At 37.8% G+C, this 22,757-nt stretch overlaps 1 protein-coding gene across 14 annotated transcripts in view; it reads right to left on the reverse strand.

Moving 5' to 3' along the window:
• Positions 1-22,757, reverse strand: part of Cask (calcium/calmodulin dependent serine protein kinase) — a 350,284-nt gene that overhangs the window by 15,647 nt on the left and 311,880 nt on the right. For 4 of the 14 annotated variants that reach the window (XM_048461588.3, XM_048461584.3, XM_048461585.3 and 1 more), the window contains 8 exons: positions 21,352-21,420; positions 18,787-18,855; positions 17,361-17,396; positions 15,630-15,826; positions 11,520-11,635; positions 4,468-4,548; positions 4,285-4,365; positions 877-1,079 (listed from right to left, as the gene is read on the reverse strand). In XM_048461588.3, the coding sequence (XP_048317545.1) occupies positions 877-1,079; positions 4,285-4,365; positions 4,468-4,548; positions 11,520-11,635; positions 15,630-15,826; positions 17,361-17,396; positions 18,787-18,855; positions 21,352-21,420 (852 nt within the window). The remainder of the gene's footprint in view (positions 1-876; positions 1,080-4,284; positions 4,366-4,467; positions 4,549-11,519; positions 11,636-15,629; positions 15,827-17,360; positions 17,397-18,786; positions 18,856-21,351; positions 21,421-22,757) is intronic. The other 10 variants (XM_048461587.3, XM_048461583.3, XM_085684363.2 and 7 more) reach the window with 7 other exon arrangements.

Consider the following 22,757-nt stretch of genomic DNA (forward strand, 5'->3'; position numbering starts at 1 on the left):
TGAGTCCTAAGAGTCCCCAGCAGCCTGTCTTGGAACTTCCTCTGATGTCTATCACTCCCAAGTCCTTTGCCTTGTGTCCCACTTCTACCTGGCTTATACTCAGACTTGAAAAATTAGCTTGTCAGCATTTCTGTTTTGTTTGTATATGCTAAGCATGTGCCCACCTTACTGCTGAGCGACAATGATGTCAATCCCTATATGAAGTCTTCAGCTTTCTCTTTTTCAAGTTCCATCATTGCTATTGTTTTCTACATAAGACTTGTTTACAAATTATTAAACTAATCATCTTTGTACCTATCTCTTTTTGAGTCCTCCCCGAGTTTTCCATTTTTCTCCTCAGGAAAGGAAATAGCAGAGGCTGAGAGCCACCTAGGCTCTTAATCCCTGCTTCACCTAACCCTGGGTAAAAGCACTCATAATCACTTTCATGAAGCTACAGCTGTTTCACATCCAGACCCCAGGATCAATTTCTCACACATGATCGACCTAAGATATTGGCAGATGCTCTATTGGGCCAGCATGGGCTGTACCAGAAGATCAGAGGAGGGCTGCTGTGATAAAGACTGTCAGAGCCTCATCCTGAGGGGGTAAGTGGAGCATTTCTGGCAGGCACAGACAAAAAGGGGCACTTCACCGAGCTTCTGAGTGTAAGCTGCAGAGGAGAACAATAAAAGGATGCTGTGTGCGCTGAGTTCAGTGACTGGTCAGTCTACATCCTAGACTGTTGACCCAGGCAGTCTTGAGAACTGAAATTTTCCTGTGACTTAGAAAATTATTTCCATGACCCAAAACTTTCTGATGGCATTTTGGATTTCAGAATCTGAGCTTATCAGCATGCAGGCAAGATGGAGTGGGTTCAGGATGGCTTGACATTACCTGAGGTTCCACGTCCAGTATTGCGATCAGTCCCTGCTCGTGGATTTTCCGAATGGTCTCCAGTTTTGTCCCGTACATTGCATCCTCGTGGCTGCCATACTCCAAGTACTCATTATTTGAGATGTCTTGCATCATTTGGTCATGAGATACAAAGTAATAATTCTTGCCATTTTCTTCATCTTTCTTTGGAGGTCTGGTTGTATCTGCAAAGTTCCATTCATGAGAGGTTTAAATGCCTGGATTGATGAGTTATACTCCCAATGAACTTACTCAACTCAATCACTGTGTGTGTGTGCATGCATGTGCACACTCCATGTTGAGATATAGGCCTCTGTGTATATTAGGCAAGCACTCTACCACTGAGCTGTGAACTTAGCTCCTCAGTTGCTTCTTGAAAGCTGATGAAACCAGGTATGATAGCACACAGCTGCAACCCCATCACTTGGGAGGTGGCAACAGGAGGATTACAAGTCCAAGGCCAGCCTGGGATACAAGAGACCTTGTCTCAAAACGAAAAAAAAAAAAACCCTGTTGATTCTTTAGAGTGTCTCATATCCTCTGTTTCCATCTCCAGTAACATTGCAGAAGCAATTTAAAAATGATATTTATTTGTGTGCAGCAGCATAGCAGATTTTTTTGATTTGTTTGTTGTTTGGTGAATATTTCAGTGTTGTGAGAGATATTTTATACTGTCCTGGGAGGAAAGACATAAAGTGACTGAGATGTTTGTTTTTGAATGAAAAATGGCCCAGATAGAGTCAGGTATTTGAATACTTGTCCCCTGTTGGCAGCACTGTTTGGGGAGTTTGAGCCTTTCTAAAGGAAAGGTCACTTGGAACGAGTTTGAGACTTATAGCCTTTCCCCATTTCCAGTTTGCTCTCTCTGGTTTGTGTCTGAGGCTGGAAATGTGATCTCTCAGCTTCTTGGTCCTGCTGCTATGTCTACCTTGCTATGATTAATTCTTACCCCCTAGAACTGTAAGTCAAAACAAACTTTTTTTTCTGTAAGTTACTCTGGTAATAGTATTTTATCACAATGACAGAAAAATAACTAACTGACCCAAGATTAATATAACTCACTATCCCTTAGCTTGGGCCCCGTGCAGAATGAAGAAAGAATGAAAGGATGAATAACTACGTGTGGCTATTTCCATTTAAATGAATGAAACACTTCAGTTTCTTATCTCACTAGTCACATTTCAATGGCTGGAGAGCCACAAAGGACTACTCTACCGGACAGTTCTGATACTGAAACGTCTCCTAGATGTTTCTATACCACTTCCCAAATGAGAATGTTTGTTGGAGGACAGCAAAAGGCACACCATACTGAAAACACAATGAGCTTAAAGAGGTGTGGCTTGGATTATCATAGAAGGACTAAACTAAAAGGTGAGGCAAGGAAGTGGTGAATTGGTTTACAGGCCAAACAGTGCTTCAGAGAGGTTTCTTGTTTTTAATGTTTTGAGACAAGGTTTCACTATGTAGCCCTGGCTAGCTTGGTTCTTGGTATGTCACTGTGGCTGAATTCAAATCTGTAGTCAATGCAGGTTTGTTTCCTGACTGCCATGAGGTTAAGTATCTGCTCTGCTATAAGCTCTTGCCATCATGGTATTCCATCTCACTACAGACACACAGTTATGGAGTAAGCCAGCCACCCATGAACTGACATCTCTCAACTATAAGCTCCAAATCACTTTGTTCCTTTTACATTTTTTTTCAGGTATTTGTCATAGCAGTAAAAACTAACACAATTGGACACACACACACACACACACACACACACACACACACACACACACTCTTTCTTCCCTCCCTGCTCTTGTTCTCTCATTGTTCAACTTCCTCCCTTCTGAATTGCTTCCTTCCTTCCTTGAGTAAAGACACACTTATGTTACTCTTTACTGAAAATACAGGCCAAAAAGTCAACTTAGAGAAGGATGCTTTCTCTAGTTACATTGAAAGCTGAAGTTGGCATGCCTAAATCTTCACTTATCTCAGGTAACATTACATCAGGTAATATAGTACATGTACATCTGAGGTCAAATATTTAAGAGATCAAACATGATTGATGTCAAATGTAAGCTTTAAAAGTAAGTGGGCAATGGTGGCACACGCCTTTAATCCCAGCACTTGGGAGGCAGAGGCAGGCGGATCTCTGTGAGTTCAAGGACAGCCAAAGCTACACAGAGAGTCCTTGCCTCAAAAACAAAACAAACAAAAAACCCCACCAAACCAAACCAAGCAAACAAAAACTAAGCTGCTTAATTAGACATTTAATAACCGAGAAGTTCAACTGCTGTGTGATCAAGATGAAACTAAACATTACCCAAATGTAATGTACTCATGATACAGACTCAAAGAACATTTCAAAATGTTTGCCTAGAAAATTGCAGAAACACCAATTGCAATCCCTGGTAAGCTTTCTTGTGCTAATTTGTGAACTTCTGAAGGCCCCTGGCTCTGAGGTGTACATTGACCTTGCTTCAGGAAGGCCTCTGAGCACTCAGCAGCAAGGAACCAGTCTTGACATTTTCTTCTGATGCTCTTTTCGGGTTTTGAGGTTTTTGGAGGCATGGTCTTGAAATGTAGCCTTGGCAGGCCTCAAACATGCAGAGCTTCTGCTGTCTCTGACTCTTTTGTGTTGGATTATAGGTATGTGCCACTCTGTAGCTCTAGAGTCCTTCATTCTCCGTTAGTTCTGCCTACCCTGAACAAAGACCTAACTTCTGGTTAGGTTTTGGAATTGAAATGTTAACCTTTCTTATAATGACGTTAACAATAAAATGATAGGTCAGAGAGAAAGGACTTAGCCACCATCTGCTTCCTATACCTACTCTTGAACTCTTTGTACAACCGTCAAGATTGGTTCATTTCATAGTTGAGGGAATGAAAGAGGGCAAGAGGCTGAAAACATGAAGCAGACAAATAAGGGTGATTGAGAAATATCACAAATTTGAATTCCTTATATTAAAAAAAAGAGTTCATTGCCTAGGTTTTAAAAGTGATAAGAAGTCAATAATGTAGGTAATGATTGGTGGAAACATGATTGTATCAGAGAAAATTATTAAAGCTTATTTTTTTAAAAGAATCATTCATCTAGATAATATTTATGACATACTGTTGGAAAAACTAGGTTATAAACAACATGGATAAGACTAATGCTGTAACCCCCCACTGTGCATATGTTTACATTAAGAGAAGTCTAGAAGGGGTTTACAACAAACATTTATGGTACTTATTATTTGGAAAATGATTTTGAAATTATCGCATATTCTTCATTGCTCTTGTTTTGGATTTTACAAATTTCCTATAGTACACAATTATTATTTACATAATTAGAAAAATATGCATATTACAATGACAAGAACATGATAGGATAAAAAGAATTCAGATTGATCCATTGCTTACGTGGAATAGGGTAAGCAAACCGGTCCGGGTGCTTTGTGATCAGTGTGTTTTTTATGTGTCTTCTCCCAACACCATGTGCACCTATGTAATTTTTGAAAAGAATGGTAAAATTAACAACTAGTAAATGTTTGTAGAATTATTTGGAGGTGAGAATAATCAAGCCACCGATACAGCTAAACTTACCTAATAAGACTAGTGTTTTCCTTTTGAATGCAGGCAGTTTGACTACTTCTTCATATGTGACAAGATCTAATTGATCAAACACTAAAATGCAAAGATTTAGAAGAAAGGTAAGTTTACGGGATGGATATCGCATGCAGGTGAATTATAATTTTATTGGAAAAACTAAGTTATAGTAACAGCATGAATTCTGCTTATGATATGTAGCTTACATGTGATTTAATCCACAATGCCATTATAGGAGAAAGTTTCATTTTTAAGCCCATGAAAATGTACTTGAGAACCAGGAACAACCAAAGAGATGATGCATACATGCATGAAAGTCCAATTCTAAAGGATACGTCATATTTTTCATGCAGTATTCCAACAAATCATTTGAATTCACTCAGAACCACATGCTGTTCATATTTTCACAATTCTAAGCAATTAGCAATATTCAAAAGAAAAAGTCTTTGGGCAGCAACCAACACAAGTAGAGAGCATGGGTGCAAGTGAAATTAAGCGAGTGAGGGCCAGCTGTAGCACATCCAGAGATGGGTGAGAAATGCATGGTCACCCAGTTTTTATTTAATGCTATTGCCTTTATTACTTCTTAATAATTGATGAAGGTGGCATGTTAGAATCTGTCAAAGCCAGGTTCTGGTCTTGAACTCACAGAGATCCTCCTGCCTCTGCGTCCTAGTGCTGGGATTAAAGGCGTGCGCCAGCACCGCCCGGCATGAAAGAATTTTAATAAATTTTTAGTGGAACATTTCACAAATTTTCTGTAACTCAGGTCTTGGGAAGGCATGGGTTTTAAGCAGGGAAACATGCATTCCTGGCCCGGAAACTATGTCAGCCATTAATTATATGGGAAGCTCTGTAATAAATCAGGATGCACAGGATGGAAATAATCATGGTGAAGCTGAGCTTAGAAACCTTTGAGAAAGGTCAGTTTTTGAATTATTATAGAGAAATGCTTTAAAAATATTTCAGAAACGTGCTTCTCAACAACACTATGACAAGACCAATGTCAAGCAATACACGGAAGTTATCATAGTGAATGGCCATGGCTATTGAAAGGATCTGATTCTCAGACACATTTGAAAATTCTCATAAAAGGCTAAAATCAGACATCTGTGTTTTCTGTAAACTACCCACCCATGGTCATACCCAACTGTTATCAAGTACACAGTGAAGTTTCCTCTTAAAAGATTGAGTTCTCCCAGTATTTCAGAGGGGTGAATTATTCAGTGAATTGGATCCCATGACTGAATCATGCAGAGAGCTTCTGCTCTCTGAAACAATATGGCCAAATGATCTTGAGAATCAGCTCAGCCCTTAACATCTGTAATCTGCACAGTAGCAAAGAACCTTATGATGCAAAATAAGATATCACAGAACTCAATAGATCACAAGCAAATAAATGAATAAAAAACATAATTCTCAATATATAGAGAGAAAGGAATACAATATATTAAAATAAAAGTCACTGCATTAAGGGTCTTTGTGTATTTGTTTTCTTTTGATAACTTGATTCTATAAAAGTTGAATAAAAACTCTTTAGACCATATACTCTAGCAATAGTTTATATTGGAGAAATATTTACAGAATGGCATGGTTACAAAATTAAAATGAACATGAGACTCCCTGTGGTAGAGCTAGTTTGCTGTGCATCAGTGGTAATGGAATAACGAGAATTGCAGAAATAAAAGCAGGAGTGCTTAGGGCACTGCTTTCTGTGTCTACTGCCTCGAATATTATTTTCATCAAGGAAAAGTGTGCTCATGGGAAGAAGTGCATCGGCAAATTGATGTGTTTTAAGCTTTTCAAATCATCAAGTGTTTCATGAAAGAACAAGGTGATGAAGACACAAAGTTTTCTGAAAGGTAGACACATCCCTCTCTCTTTAGAGAGACCTAAGTTGAGCCTTGTTTTATTTATGCCTTTGTCATTTTCTAAAAGTACACAAGTTAGGGATTAACAATCAACATACCACAAACAAATGAACAAATAGGTTAAATATTAGAATCTTAGCCATGAATGGTAGTATGAAGAGGTTACTCTGGTCTAAATAAAATTGCCACATAGTCATAGGGTTGCAAAACAAAGCAAAACAGGATATTTGAAAACAAGATATACAAGGAATATTAGAAGAACACTTAAAGACTGAACTTTTAAAGGGTTTAAATTGCTTGCTGATTAAAGAAAAAGGACTTAAGAAAATGAAATCATCAAAAACACAGAGGCATAGTCATTCAACAGGTTACTTACATGCACAGAGGCCATTGGGAGTGAGACAGCATGAAAAATGTACAGGGGTCATTGAAATAAGACTTTTCATATATTAGTAAAATAAAAGTATAATAGGCACAAAATAAACTTTATCATGCAATATTTTAAACACAAGGTAAATAAACCACATTAAGAAACAAACTCATTTTAATACAAATTCAATCATACCCTTATATAAAAACCAGTGGATTTTTATATGCTAGCATGTATACAGAAGTTTTATGTGGAAATGATAAGAAACCCCTTTTAGGGAGAATAAATGTAGGGGCCGTTCACTTTTCACTTTGTGCATTTCTGTACCATCTTCAATTTCTAGCTATGTGTGCTTATTAGCTTATTATTGTATTTTATGATTCTGGGGACTAAACTCAGAGACTTGCCTTGCACATGCTAATAAAGTGCCCTATCACCAAGCTACATATTCAGTCCTAGATTTATTATGAAAAAAATACCAGTATCAGTGAGGTTATAGGCCACTTTTCTTTAGGATAGTTTTAAAAAGCTAATTACTAGTTTATAGTATTAAGCATAATTTAAACACAACTATGAATGAATGCTACTCCAGAAATCCTCTAAGTTCATAAGTATCCACATAAGCAGTATTTTAGGACATTAAATACCACTGTTTTGATGTCTCACAATAAAAAAATAAATAAATGCAGACTTTCTAATTTGCAGAAAAGTTTAAATCATTAACTTGAACTAAGAGTAACTTTATTTTTAATGCATATTGGTATTCTGCCTGCAAGTATGTCTGTGTGAGTGTCAGATCTTGGAGTTACAGACAGGTGTGCCATGTAGGTGCCAGGAATTGAACCAGAGTCCTCTGGAAGAGCAGTCAGTGCTCTTAACCACTGAGACATCTCTCCAACACCCTAAATGTGCCTTCTTGAAGTTTTGGGCTTAGGAAGCTCAGTGCATCTAGAGTACAGTTCTAGCAGGATGACTATACTGTTCGCATGTGCCTAAAAGGTCTCATGAGTTTGCAGAAACATATTTGATGTAAATACTACACATACCATAATCCAATTCATTCCCAAGAATTCAGAAATATTTCCTGGCATACTATACTTTGTTTATATTTCTTTGCTTTCCTGCTAAGCTACTTAACATTTCAGGTACTTAAGTATTTAAGCAACTATTTGAAAAAAAAAAAGGTAAGTTGTTAACATTGTCTCTGAAAGGCTACAAGTAGCTTCAAATACTGAAAAACAAACAAACAAACAAAAACAACAAACAACCCCACCAAACCTAACTCCAGTTAAGAATGAATTCCAACTAGTGCCACTGGTCCAGAAAAGATATTGAATGTTTTTAGTGGCCAGACATAATGTGGTTGAATGAAGCAAACCAGGCAAAAAGGAACAGGGGTATTTGGGTATTGAGGGGGATAATAGGGAATGAAACGTTCATCCAAAAGGGATATTAGCAGCCCACAGACCCTAAAAAAGGAAGTGACTTAATAGTGCTGCATTCACTAATTTGCCACGGGATGTCTAAAATACAAAGCTTTATATTATTTAACCTGATTTTCAAATGTGGTATAACATTATTTAAATATTGTGTACGAATAAAATTTATACCACTGTATTATGTGGATCACACAGTTTAAGCAGACTTCTGCTTTAACTAGATGTGTGGGTTTTCCTGGTGACAGAAATAATAATTTTGATGCTATTATTGTCATTCTTGGTGCTGTGGACAGAGTCTTTATCCTTTATTCTACTTGAAGATACAAGTAATTTCCAACTTTGATGAAAAAAATTTAGAGCTTGTCATCAATGTATGAAGAATTTTCAAAGTCTTAGAACAGGTAACAAACCCCAGCACCTTTACTGCACAACATAGGAAGAACAGAGTGTGCTGTATTTATGGTTGGTCTCTGAAAGAAGTCCTTGAGAAAAGTAGTTTGATAGTAGTTAATAGTAGTTGATAGTAGTTTGATAGTAGTTGTTGGTATGAAAAAATACACCATTTCCATGTTTTCACAGCATCTGCCCTACCTAGATGGAGGCCAACGGTATTTTACAGCAATTCTTTACATGGGCAATACAATAATCTATGAGGCAACCTCATTCTAGCCAAAGCAGACAGTTGTCTGACAGCTTCATCTCCTGTACTGATAAGCAAAGGCTTCTGGACATTAGACTAAACAAGATGGAAACATTCATTGATAAAGTTGAGGAATCCTGAAGAGATGGCGACACAAAGGAATGCTAGGTTTAGTTAGGTCAGTATATTGCAGACAGGCCAGGGTAAAAGCAGTGGTCACTTTCTCCTAAGAGAGAAATTAAGGAAAACTCATGAGTCTGCAGGGGCAGGACCCTAATAGCAGTATTCTGACTAGAGACTCACAGAGAAGCAGAAACACAAAGGTTTAGAAAGAAACTTCAGTGGCTATACAAGGGCCTTCCTTCTAAGTCAGGCAGATAAACATGGATAGGTAGGAAAATCCCTCAAGTGTGACAGTTCTGCTCAGATGCCTAGAAGAGGTTAATGGTTAAGAAAATATTAAGGGCAACAAAAAGAGTGGTGGTCCTCTGTCCCCTGTGCAGCTAAGATTATTTTTCTACAGTCTGAATTTATGAGAACTTTGGCACATGATTTGGGATAGGGGATGTCAGGTCAAAGGATGCAGGAAAAAACAACAGTACCCCATTGTCTAAATCAAGGATAAAGACTTTCAACCTGGACAGGCAGTGTTTTCAGAGAGCTACAGCCTGAGGCATGGCTGCAAGATTACTCAGATCTACCACAAGGGTCCCTGTTTGCCAGGCTGAGTGATGAAAGAACATTAGATCCACTGAGGTTTAGAATTAAGGACCACCTGATTGGCTAACCTGATTGCCTGGCTTGAGGACATCAGTATGCTAAGTGACCAAGTCATACACCTCCTCTGGGTGGACTAATGATTTGTCTCAGACTGCCTATTTGGCCGATAGTCACATTTGCATGAAGAGTGGACATTGCCTACTGGGAATCCAAAGGGCCATGATGGAAGAAGCACAGCAATGCCCTGGTGCTCCAAGAACAGAAAAGATGAACCACAGAAAATGGGAACCACTAGCTGTCAGAGCTGATGCTGATTCTCTAGCAAAATTCTTCAACAGATGATTTGACTAAGTCTTTGTCAACACTTGGAGAAGTTGAGTTTTCTGATCAATTCACTTCATTATCCTTATAGAATATTAGCAAATTGAATACTGATACCTACATGCCTTCTACTCCAATGAGTAGAGTATAAAACCAATGACATATAAGCAGATTTAGTCAGCTATTTCTTTGCTTTTCTAGGTTTAAATTAATTTGAGTGTTGTCAGTATTTACGCATCATTTAACACTATACAAATGGCAAGTTGAGCTTAGATAATGTCTTCTTTCATCTTCAATGTTGGGGATGGAACCCAGGGCCTTTCACATGCTAGGCAAGTACTTTACTACTGAGCTACAACCCCAGCTGATTAATTTTTTTTTATTTAACCCATGCGATTTAGATTTAACTAATCTCCTTGTGAGCTGGCTCAATTGTGTTAGACTGGTGGAAGTAGAGAGGAGAAGGCAACTAAGGAGACAGCAATAAATGCTGATGTCAGGAAAAGTCTGATGAGAAACTCTGCTTTAAATATTTCTCCCCTTTATGAAACCAACACAAAAGCCATTGTGAGGCTACTGTACTGTGGTAGTACATGAGAAACAAATGATATTTTTAATTGGGAATAAGTGTGCACAGTGTAACTGGTGGGAAGGGAATGAGCCCTCATTTAATTGAGCCATTTCAACTTAACCTATGTGGACAATCACATTCATTCTGAATATGCAGCATTTCATAAATACTTACATTTAATTTCTCATTGAGAAATAAGAATTCAGAAGTCATAAATAACTTTTCCTAGTGAAAGTTAATGCATGCTAGAACACTGCACAAAGAAAGCTGCGTTCCAGATTTCTCAGAAACACACTGAATTGTGTATGAATGACTCGACTCATTTGACTTTTTTGGCCACATGTTTGAAATTTCCGAGTTATTTCTGCACCTTGGGAACTAATCTATTGTCAACTTTTAATTTCTCAGGAAAAGTCCATTATAAAAGGAGTCACATTGAAACGTCATTGAAATTATATATACTTCCCCATATTTTCTTTCAGCTTAAATGACACCCTGTGAGTCTTCTGGGAATTCAAGTGCAATATCAGATCACACTTTCTTGGTATGCATTTTGGTTTTTAACACAGCAGTGAACCCTGTGATTCAGTTGAACCCCAGCTTCCATACAGACAAAGGGAAGGCATATATAATGAGGGCCTAGATAATGTCTTTTATCACAAAACCTTTGTAGTTTTGGTTTTGTTTTTTTAAGAACTTCAAAGTACAATGAGGGTAGCACAGCCCTTTTGTGCACCTTTGTCCTTAATATCTGTCATGGGTCCATATCCAAGGGCCAAGAGGAACTAGGAGGGAGGGTCATCATCCTCTCAAGGCCAATTTCAGCCAGAGAAGAGAGAACCCCAGGGACTCAACACACCTCAAGCACTTGTTTCTCAATGTTGTTCTTTTCATCATAGAGGATACTACCTCCACACAGTGCCTTTGTCCTAGAAAGCAGAGCTCTGCAAAATAACTGGTAGAAGGCAGAGGTTCTTAAGGCATCTGCAAGTTGGTCAAGGCCTCATAGAATACAATGTTCTGGAAAGAGAATTCTGAAGACCAAATGTAAATGCTGTATTTGCTTAGGTCTTGGATTTGTTTGACCCCGCCTCAGAAACAGACATGCTTTTCCTACCTGCATTGTGCTTTGCCAAATATTTATCTTTGTACTGCTTCTTTTTCTTGCCAAACCAAGTACAGCTGGCCTGCTGCTCTTGTTTGGTCTTCTCCATGGCAATGCAAGCTACTCGCCTAGTACACAAACAAGGGAAGAAAGAAAGAAAACAGAATCCAACAAAGTTAACACATAGTTTTATGCCCAAGAAAAGAGAAAAAGTCATTTGAAAGCTACATAACATAGCGAGAATATCCTCTGGAAGTCCTTGAAATCACCTACATGAGGCTATTCTTTAGCTTTCATGACCACTTTCTAGAAACAGTTTAAAGCCACAGGCTTATGTTAAAACTGCTTCGTGTTCCTTGATCCCACCTTATCTGACAATAAGGGTCAGAAGTTTCAACATGTGATTATAAGATTCAGAATGATTATCACGGGATTATGAGTCAAGGCAGGCCTGTTTTGCATCTTGGATTTGTTACTCATTAGCCTATTTTGAGTGCTTAGTACTTAGTGTTAGGCATGTTTCTAGGACTTTTCCAGGTATCAGCTCAGATAATTTTTCTGACATAATGAATCATACATTGCATAGAAATTCTTAAAAGTTTATAGTTTTGTCTTTCATATTTTATTAGAAATGTTCTTTGCTTATCATATGAAGTAGGATTCCAGTCTCTTTTGTCTCCTTTATGGATACCCAACTGCCCTAGCAGGATATACGGAAAAAAGTAAGACCATTCCTCACTGCTGTGCAATGCTATTTGTTACATAGCAACTACTTATTTTGGTATGGGAGTGCTTTAGGATTTTTTTCTCTTTAGTTGGTCTGAGTACCTCTTAATAATAATAATAATAATAATAATAATAATAATAATAATTTTGTTTTTTGAAACAAGGTTTCTCTGTAGCTTTGGAGCCTGTCCTGGAACTAGTTCTTGCAGACCAGGCTGGCCCCGAACTCACAGAGATCCTACTGCCTCTACCTCCCGAGTGTTGGGATTAAAGGCGTGCGCCACCACCGCTGGGCTACCTCTGAATTATTATACCTTATAATTGCAATTTGTTTTGGTATTTGGTTGAGTAAGACCTTGTTTTTTGTTCTAGATATGCTGGCTATCCCCGAACTTGTGCATTTCCAGGCAAACTTTAAAGATGATTATACATGCATGAATATATGTATGTGTGACTTGGGTGTTGGGTGTCCTACTTGCCACTCTCCACTTATTTGTTGAGGTAGGGTCTCTTCCTGAATCTGGTGCTCATGTTTTCTTAGCTAGGCTGGAAATCAGCAAGTCTCAGTGATCTTCCTGTCTTCACTTTTCTAGGAGCTAGGGTTATAGGCATATACCTGGTTTGCTATGCGGTTCCTGAGATCTGAGCTCTGGGATTCATGACTGCATAGCTAGTCCTCTTAATTACTCATGGAGTCATTTCTCTAACCTCTCCATGTAAACTTTAAAGTTAGTTTGTCATTTTCAAAACTTGTAATTTTGACTGAGATTGCATTGGTACAATTAATGTAGGAGGAATAGACATCTCTTTTAAATTTTTTAAATTTTTTTAGGAATAGACATCTTTACAATATTGAGTCTTATAGTCCATTACTGCAATGTCTGTCTGTCTGTCTGTCTTCTTTAATGCCTTAGCAAAATTTATCTTATTTTGTTTGAGACAGGTTCTCTTGTAAGACAGGGTGGCTTCAGAGTCTTTATGCAGACAAGTATAACTTTGAACATTTGATGCTCTTGCCTGTACCTCCAAGTGCTGGGATTGAAAATATGCACCACCATGCCTGGCATGTTTTCTTAATCTTAAAAACAAGGCTTCATGTAGTCCAGGCTGGCCTCAAAGTCATTATGAAAATGAGGCTGGCTTTGAATTGATCCTCTTGCCTCCCACTTCCAAAATTCTGGGATTACAGGCATGGGCCACCACTCCTGGTTCATAACTCCCCTTAAGGCCTTGATAATGGTCGGCACACATCCTACCACTGAGCTGCATCTCCAGCCTTGTTTCAATACATTAAAACCAGGTATTTATCCTGCAGCGTCAGGAGAGTTGATTTTTTTTTCTTGCCATTTTGAAAGAAGGTCTCTGTAGTCCAGGCTAGCCTGGACCTCACTATGTAGACTAGGTTAGCCTTGAACTCCTGGAGATTTTCCTCTTTAGCTCACAATATATGGGGATTCAGATGAATACTACAACACTTGACCGACTGAATTGTTTTTTACACTGTAAGGAACAGTTCCTGACAGATTCTCTGTCTTTGTTAAGCTTTTATCTTATTCTTGGTTCTCTGGCATAATAGCAAATGCCTTCTTTGTAAGATAGGGTACTTGGTGCTCTAAGATTTTGCTTATGGCTCTGGTGAAAGGGTCTCATTGAAGAACTGGATGTTGAGTTCCCCAGTACACTTTTGAGCTATTCAGTGCTTTCAAGCTCATTAAAATAAGACAAAACAAACTCCTCCATTTTCTGCAGCATTTTTTCTTTGCAGCAGGAAGATTGATCTGAAGATCCTATACCTCAGCAGAGCCAAGAAGTGAACCATCTTTTTCCACTGTGGCTTCTCCAGATTCCTGCAGAGAACTAACAGCTTGTGATTTATACAGCTACTCTAAGTAGGAGGAAGCCTGGAATCTGCATAATTATTGTTTTTCTTCCCTTAAAATTTGTTTCCAATACAGTCTCCCGTGTCCCAGGATGGCCTCAAACTCTCTATGTAAGTAAAGATGACCCTGAGCTTCCGATCATCCCATCTGAGCCTCCCAAGTACTGAATTAAAGGTCTGCACCACCACACCTGGTTTACTCGATGCTGGAAATCAATCCCAAGGCCTCACCACTTGAGCTACTACATCCCCAGCCCACACATGACTATTCTGAATAAATGTGTGTATATACGACAGCTCTCTAGAAGACATTTTGTCAACTGCATCATTCACAGCAGCCACATTAAGAAGACTTAGAAATTGCTTTCTTCCTGCTTATGCTAAACTGTCTGCAGATCAGACTTAAAGACAATGCCAGAGGGCAGGCTGCTGCTTCTCTGTTTGGGCCCATATTTCTCCATGTGGAAATGATGGTGCCTGAACTCCTCATCCACTCCAACTTTCTAAATTTAAGAATATTTTTGGAAAACATGAGATAGTTGAAAGAGGTAATCAGGAAAAGAAATTAACCAAAACAAGCAAGCAAACAAAAACCAACGCTTTAAAACTCTCAAATAACTCTCGAAAGAAGGACTGGTGAAAAAGTAGAAATATTTATGGGCTTGGCATTTTTGATTACTTTTAAGAAAGTTCAAGTAATTTTTTTTGGGGGGGTAAAGGTTAGTGGGTGGTAGAATTTCAGTTCTTGGCAGGTTACATTTTGTTACACAAAACAAAACCAAGATATTAGATTATCATTTTTCATACTAGAATTCTGGTAGATATTGGCCAAATACTTAACAGATGATATACATTCTCTCTTCTCTCAGCAATAAGGTCTAAAATGCCTGTCTGACTTCAACCTGTTTCACAACGTAAGCCTTCTAACAGAATAGGTCATCTTTACCCCGTCTCTTGTTCTGTGGATGATACACAGGGCATGCCAGGCAAGCATCTACTTCTGAGCTAGAGAAACCATTCTTAAAACCTAGAAAAATCATTCTTAAAGACTAGTAAGGCAAAGAACAATTGTCCTTTCTTCCAACAGCGTAACAGGTTGCATTATTATATACCCTGAGTGACACTGAGTCATGGTATTTGAAGATTTTCCCCCTTGGTATTGTAGGATGGTCATGAAAGAATACAGAGGAACAAGAGGAAGGTATATCTGGAAGAAAATGCCATTCTAAGAAGATGAGAACAGTTTGTAGGAGTTGAGGCGAGTCACTCAGCTTGTCTCCAGACCCTCCTTTCTTTATACATGTGCAGATCTAACTGGAACAAGTACCTGACTATAAGGTGAGGATTGAGAATTTTTGGACAACTGATTTTTTTGGATTTGATCTCTAATCTCGGACAATTGCGTTTTGTATAGTGATTAAAGCAAAAGATTCATCAAGGAAGTTTTATAATACAAGATATGAAATTGAGAACTGGAAGGGAGGACATTGTTTCATCATAAAACAACAAAAACATACCATTCCTGAAGTTCAGGAGAAGGAATGAGACCTGCAGTTCCATTTTTGGAGTTTTCCAGTTTACCCTGCCACCAGTTGTGATCATCCTTACTAATAATCTGAATGATGTCACCAACTCGGAATCGGATGCCAGCTTCTTTGCAGGGGATGAGGTCATCCTTGGCTGGATCATATTCAAATTGTGCTCTTACATAGATCTATAAAACAGGAGTTTGTAAGAAAGGAGGCCACAGTGATGTGAAGGAAAACAGTGACCAACTAATCTAATAACCACACATGAACATTTACAACACAAACAGGACATCAGATAGTGAAACTGAAACAATGTATGGAAATAGGACGCAGAAACAAGGTGCCATGTCTAATGATTACAGCTTCAACTTTGCTGTTTATATCTAGAAGGAACACTTAAAATACTTGTTGAATAAATTCTGCTTTTAGTAATAGTATAGGTGTATAGAGCAGTATGCTCACCAATTTTAAAGCTTGCTATGGCTATGATGATGGTATGGTCAAGTTGTTACGTCCATGAGGCAGCCTTTAAACCTTTAGCACTCAGAGTAGGTTTTTATCTTAAAGTAGCAAAGTCTGGGTTGGTATCTTGCTGTTGGATACTTTCATGACAAGTGGCAGACAAAGCTATATGAAACTCAATATTAAAAAGTTAAAAATATAGCTTTACTTCTTTAGAGGAAGTTTGGCTTTGTATTTGTGCTTTACTATTCTGGGAAAATAAAGATGAATCTGAACCCTTGCCTTGCCAGTGTAACCCTTGAAATCAGTACATAGCATCAAAGCATGCATGATTCAAGGCTCTAAGCTTTATGGTGTATGAATTTAAGAGACATAATAGCAAACAGGAGTTATAACACAGCAGTGTTTTATGAATGACTGGAATTCCAAGTGTTTTAGAATAAGGTATTATATCCAACGTTGCCTCAGTTATGCAGTTCTGAGAGTAAACTGTGGGCATATTCTACCAACTGTAATTTACACAATTATTAGCTTAAAATCAGATTTATTTTTAGCATTACATTTAAAGAAAAAAAGTCCCACGATTCCATCCCTTGATATCAAGTTTGAATATTCACATTTAAGTCACTGTAAAACTAACCTGAAGGCTTTGGAACCATTGTGTGATATTAATATTGTAGTAATCTAGCCCTTAAAATGAACAAATCTCTGCATTTGTACCTAAAATCCACACTTTTAAAAGTACTGTCTGTCTGAAAGGTATTTGGTGATGCTACACAGTACTTAGCGATTCTAAACTAGCACACGAATATCAGGATGAAGGCCAGGGTACTGATGCTGGTTTCCATCATATGTACCTTTTAGACACACACAGGCAAGTACAAATTTAATTTTAATTTAGTTTTCAATGTCAGAAAATTCCCTTGAAATGTTCGCTAGGGCATGACTTTCAGTTATATTTAGAATTCTATGTACTCTTTATGCACCAGAGGTAGGTAGGACTCTCTAAGGCTAAACTATTTACTGTCAGTGAAAATGATCAGGTTGAAATTACAATAACCATCACAGCTACAGAGGTGTGAGTAAAAAAATCTTTATAGAGAATTAGTCATGTATAATGTGTTAAAATGAAATGGTACAAGTTTTCAATGCTCAAATGTTATGGTCCAAAATGCAGACATTATGGGATGGAAAGGGTTAATAAAGGAGCGACTATTAGCTCAGTGTAGAGAAGTTTCTATAGAGGTATCTATTCACCTGTCGTCCTTTTGGTTGGGTGGTTGACGGCAAGTCCTGTAGAATAAAGCCAACCCAGGAGAAAAAATTTTCATTTACTTGTCAAGAGCACAGAGAAATTTGTGTGTTTCTGTTACAATATGGTTAAAAATTAACTAGTTTTAAGTTGTAAAGAGATCATATACATTATCACATTTCTTAGAAGTGTTGAGTTATTAAAAAAAAAATCAAACCCAGGCCATTTAGCAGCAAGCTGAAGAAAGCAGGTAAGTTGAAGCAGAGAGAAAATGTGTTCTTAAGAAACAACTCAGCATCTTCAACACAAAAGCCACTGCGGTTCAAACAGCCTATTATTACAAAAACCCCTGAGCACAAGAGAACGGTTGTCTTTTTCAACTGCATCACTGCAAACGTTCAGATTTGGACAAGTTTAATGGCTCGATGGCCTTTTCCCATAATAAAAGTGCTACATGTGAATGTTTAAAAGGAAATTCTTTGGGAGTCTAGATTTACATTTGGAAACACAGTTATGAATAATTTTCTTGTACAATTTTTCTTAGATACTTGGGATATCATTCCATTTGAGATGATCTTTGAATGATTTATGATTTTATTTGATAAAAAAGTTGATATATTTTTAAAGGTAAATTTGAAATCAGGACAAAAGTTAACACTGCTGCATTCTTAGGGCGCTCCTAATTGCAGCTGGCTGACAGGCAGCACTACCAACAACTTAGAGATTTGGCTATCCCGAAAAATGGCAAACCTGCACATGGAAATGCTTCTGTTTGACTAAACAATTCTTTATAGAATCCAATGGAGAGTTCTGAAAGACAGCAACTTTCTAAATTCAAGTCAAATATGTACTTTGTGTTAAAGATGTGATACCAGCGTGGCTGAAGTGCAGTTTGAAGCCAGTTCCTTTTGCTTTTCATATCCAGGCAAGGCTTATAATTCACAAAAATATGTGCACGTACCACAATAACAAGAGGGCACACCAATTCATAAACTTAGATAGCGGAAACTAAAACATGTTGCCGATATCCCTCAGAATGGAAAACTGTAAAGCCCAAGAATACCCAAATCCTTATTCTGCAAAACCCCTTACATTTCTTTGTCAACTTTTTAAATTAAAAAATTCTTAAAGAAATTTCAACCCAGTTCTATTTATATCCTTTGAACAGTCATACATACTAGTGGGGAGGCAGAGAGTGAATTTTAGAACAACTCTAGCAGTCTTGTACTACGTTTCTTCAGATGTAACTTGATTTTTAAGGAGAAAGAAATGTTGAGGAAAGGTTTTCCGGGAGTAAAGTGCACTGCTGCTGCAGAGCCTTGTGCGTCTGCAGAAGACAATCTTTCCACTGAACACATGTAACTAAACACTCATGGCAGGTGAGCACCAACAGAATTGTCACACTTGGCTGTGTGGAGCTAGAGTTCTTACCGAAACAGAATTGTTAGTGCTGCTATGACCATTAGCAGGGGACTGTCTGGAAGTGGAGGGGGAATCTCTCTGAAATAAGACACAAGGTTCATTAACACAGAACACCAGCACAGAAACAGATATTTACATCAACATTTACAACCACAGTCTGACAACCATTTCCTTTGAGGTTAATGCTATAAAAGGTGCCATACTGACTTACTTGCATGATTTTGCAGAAGTATAAAAGAACTTTTTTGTAGTTTGAAGATTCCCATATTATTAGTGAGGACGGTATTATCATTCATTAATGATTATTTTCCTCCTGTATCCCAAATTCTATAATCTTTGTCTTTTTATTGGGACCCCAGGAGAGTGATATTAAGACCCTGTCAAATATCTAATGATGATAAATATTATAATACTACTGTGCTAAAGATCTCAACTGCTTAGTTTTATATTAAAGAATAGGTTAAAGAATGGCTTTGAGGAGTAGTCAATGGTTTTTGGGTATCCCATTGTCAAGATATTTCTAGACTAAAAATTACTAATGGGGATAAAAGAGAAAGCTGCACCAGAGGGCAACTCTCTTCTGTTGTATCGTTTTAGCAGACTTAGTATAATAGTAACTCCAAGCAACAATGTTCTGCTTCTGGACAAACTCCCAAGAGTCACAGCACTCTCCCTAGAGCTAGATTCCCAGACTGCTCTGCTGTCCAAGCCACTCAGAATCCTTCGCAGGCTCCATTCCAAGTCAACTTTAATGAAAAGGAGAAGAAAATAAGAGCTTTAAATATTTAAATTTAGAGTTCTTTATTAACTTCTGTTCAAAAGATAGGTATTTTTTTCTAGAATATTGAAAGAAAACTTCTGGAATTGGCTACCCTGAAATAGAATGAGATCCCTCAGAGAACATTCTAAAACATTACTGAGTGGCTTGATCTCTATTTGTCAGTCTTTGGGATTTAAGTCAGTTGGGTAGGGTATGGCGGAAGTATGAGCCTTCATTTGAGAAGCCTCGCCATAGCCAGGCATGTAAAAAAAAAAACCAAAACAAAACAAACCAGTGTGTTGTTTATATGTTGGAGGTGAACATATAAAGAATGTGAAGAAGGGACTCATTACTTTTTTCTAATATTCAAAGGTAAAGAATTTATATGTATAATACCTGTGTTTCACTCTAACTAGTTCAACTATTTTTTTAAAAAAGAGAGACACTTGTACTAATAATTAACAATATCTCTGGTTAGCACCCCCCAATCCAATCTATTCAGTTTCTTTAACACATGAAAAATGGTGTGAGGAACACCTATGGTTTTAGAGTATTTAAATTATCTATAGAAAAATGTATGCATGCTATTCTCTTTCTCTAAGGTTCATACTCTAACAAAATTCAGTGCTCCAAATCTTGAAGCTGGAGAAGTTCTGCAAAGTTTTGAAATATATTATTAATTGATATTCCATAGGAAGCCACCAAGAGCAGCTCAAGACCCAACAAAATAGACACTGTCACTACCTCACTAAAAATACATTGACAAAAGCACAGATCTTATACATATGTTGAATAGGCTTAGATAAAAAATATGAACACTCTAATTGTTTTCTTGTGATATCTGTAGCATCATTAGAGACTTGAAAAGCATAATTTCTATTTCAAATTTTCTTAAACATAAATATAGTAAGTTAGCTATTAGCCTTTAAAAATTACCTTCAGAAAATGTACACATTATACCTATTTATTTGCAGTGATAGGTTTTGAACCTAGGGCCTCACACATGCTAGGCAAGTATTTTATCACTGAGCTATATCCCCAGCTCTTGTACTTTAGAATAACATACTTGGAAGATCCACAGGAAAAATTTTAAAATAAGCTCCAGTAAGTAATACTTGTGCTGAATATGCTACAACCAAAAATATTATGATAATTTGTGTCTCGAAATATAGAAAGAATAGATTTTTTTTTACTATAATGAACAACATAAAACTGAAAAAAAATGTAAGTTGAAAGAGCTCTAATTGCAAGAGGATAACTATGTTTTAAGAAATTTTGGGGCTGTTATTCTACAAAAGGTATTTGTTTAGGAGTAACTTAACATTTCACATATGCAAACTTTTCTGAAAGGTTGCAAAAGCCTACACCTCTGTAGTGAAGTCAGTTACCAATTCCCCAGGGTCGTAATGCTCATCTTAAGGCCTGCAGTCATTCAAACAGCAATGTCTCAACAGGATTTGATCTCTTCTCAGATTCTTGGAAAGAAGAACTACTTGTGAATGGGCTTCCTGAAAATACTACTGTATTTTTTTGCCTCAGGGATTTCATCTTTTTCTTTATCAAGTTTTATGTTATTGGAGTTTTTCTATATTTGGCTTAGATTTGGCTGCAAAAAAGCTGAAGATATCTGCATGGAAGTGGGGCCGAGGAGGTGGTTGGGACCTCCTCTGTTCCGTTATCTTCGTTGTAAAATTGGTGTGCAGTGATCTAACAGCACAGGCAGAAACAATTTCCCAGAAAGCAAAAACATTCAGCCATCAGCAGACAGTTAGTTAAGAACTCAGAGGAGATGGAGGAGGCTTGTTAGTTATTACCTCACAGGATGAAGACTGAGTGCGGTAGCTTGGCACAATCTTGAAGGTAATACTCCCCCGCATTTCCCTCTGGGAGGAAAAAAAGAGGAGAGTTCTCATGCAAACACATGTTGCACACAAAAACACAGAAGAAACCATTCAAAACACGTGGGTGCAATTAGTACACACCACTTGACAGCACACAGCCCTAAAATAAAACCTCATTACAAGGCAGGAACCACTCAGGTTACTGGTAGAAGTGTCTGGGAAAGGTCCAGTGAAGCCAAGGCTGACTGTCTCATACCTAGCAGTAAGTGCTCATATAGATCTCTGATGGTTATCTCCTTGTAGATATGAATACGAAGGAGTTGAAATGACACACTTTACAGGAATGACTATACATTGAACTATTTACATAAAAATTCTATTTAGTATGCTACTTTCTGATGCTACCACCATAAAATTGCTTTTATACTTTATGAATTTTGGCATTCTTTTTTTACGACAGCAAGCCTTGGATACTTACTTCATGCCTAATAGGCACTCATTACATGGGAAGCAGAAAGAAGAACCCAAGGCAGAAAACAAAGGTTTCCCTCTGTTTGCTACAACAGAGACATAGATGAGGGTCTGTCAATGCTTTTTATTGAACGTCTAATTTCAGTACAGAGATTTTTTGAGTATAGTCAATAATGACCTAGCCTATAGTGACTTTTCTCCCCTTTGTGCTGTGGAGAGATACACTACAGCTGGCCATGACTCAGCTAAACAGGAAAGAGGTTTCTGATATTGCTTATGTCAGGAGCTTTTTGAGGTCAGTGAGAAACTAGTTCACATGAATACATATTGGGAAGGTTTTTTTCATAAATATCTGGTTGGTAAGAAACAGATGAAGGATGAATGGTATAAAAGCCCACACTGCTAAAGGCAGGAAAAATAGTTCCAAACTCCACTGCAATTAAAACGTTTCCCTGGTTGTTTTTAATGAACATCGCACAAATTCAACTTCACATGCATAATGGCACAAGAAGCATTCTGATTATGATTGAAGAACAGTATTTGTTTTTAAATATCTATTCATTTAGTGTACGTGTTAAGTATGAGTGAGAATATGGTTCTCGTATGTGTTCGGTGTTATGTGCATGTGGGTATGTAAGTGTCAGCACCTGTGTACATATGCTTGTGGGGGCCAGAAGAACATGTGGAGTGGCCTGTTCTATTATTCTCTGCCTCATTTCTGTGAGACAGGATCTCTCCATGAACCTGGAACTAGGCTGGTGGCTAGCCAGCTACCCTCATGTCTCCATTAGATACTATAACAGAGTTATAGGCAGGTGAGACCACACCCTGCTTTTTACATGAGTGTGGCATCCAAGCTCAGGTACTCCCACAAGTGCTTTTACCCACAGAGCCACCTCTCCATTCCC

This window comes from Myodes glareolus, chromosome X (assembly GCF_982192425.1).
Source record: "Myodes glareolus chromosome X, mMyoGla1.1, whole genome shotgun sequence".
Taxonomy (NCBI): Eukaryota; Metazoa; Chordata; class Mammalia; order Rodentia; family Cricetidae; genus Myodes; species Myodes glareolus.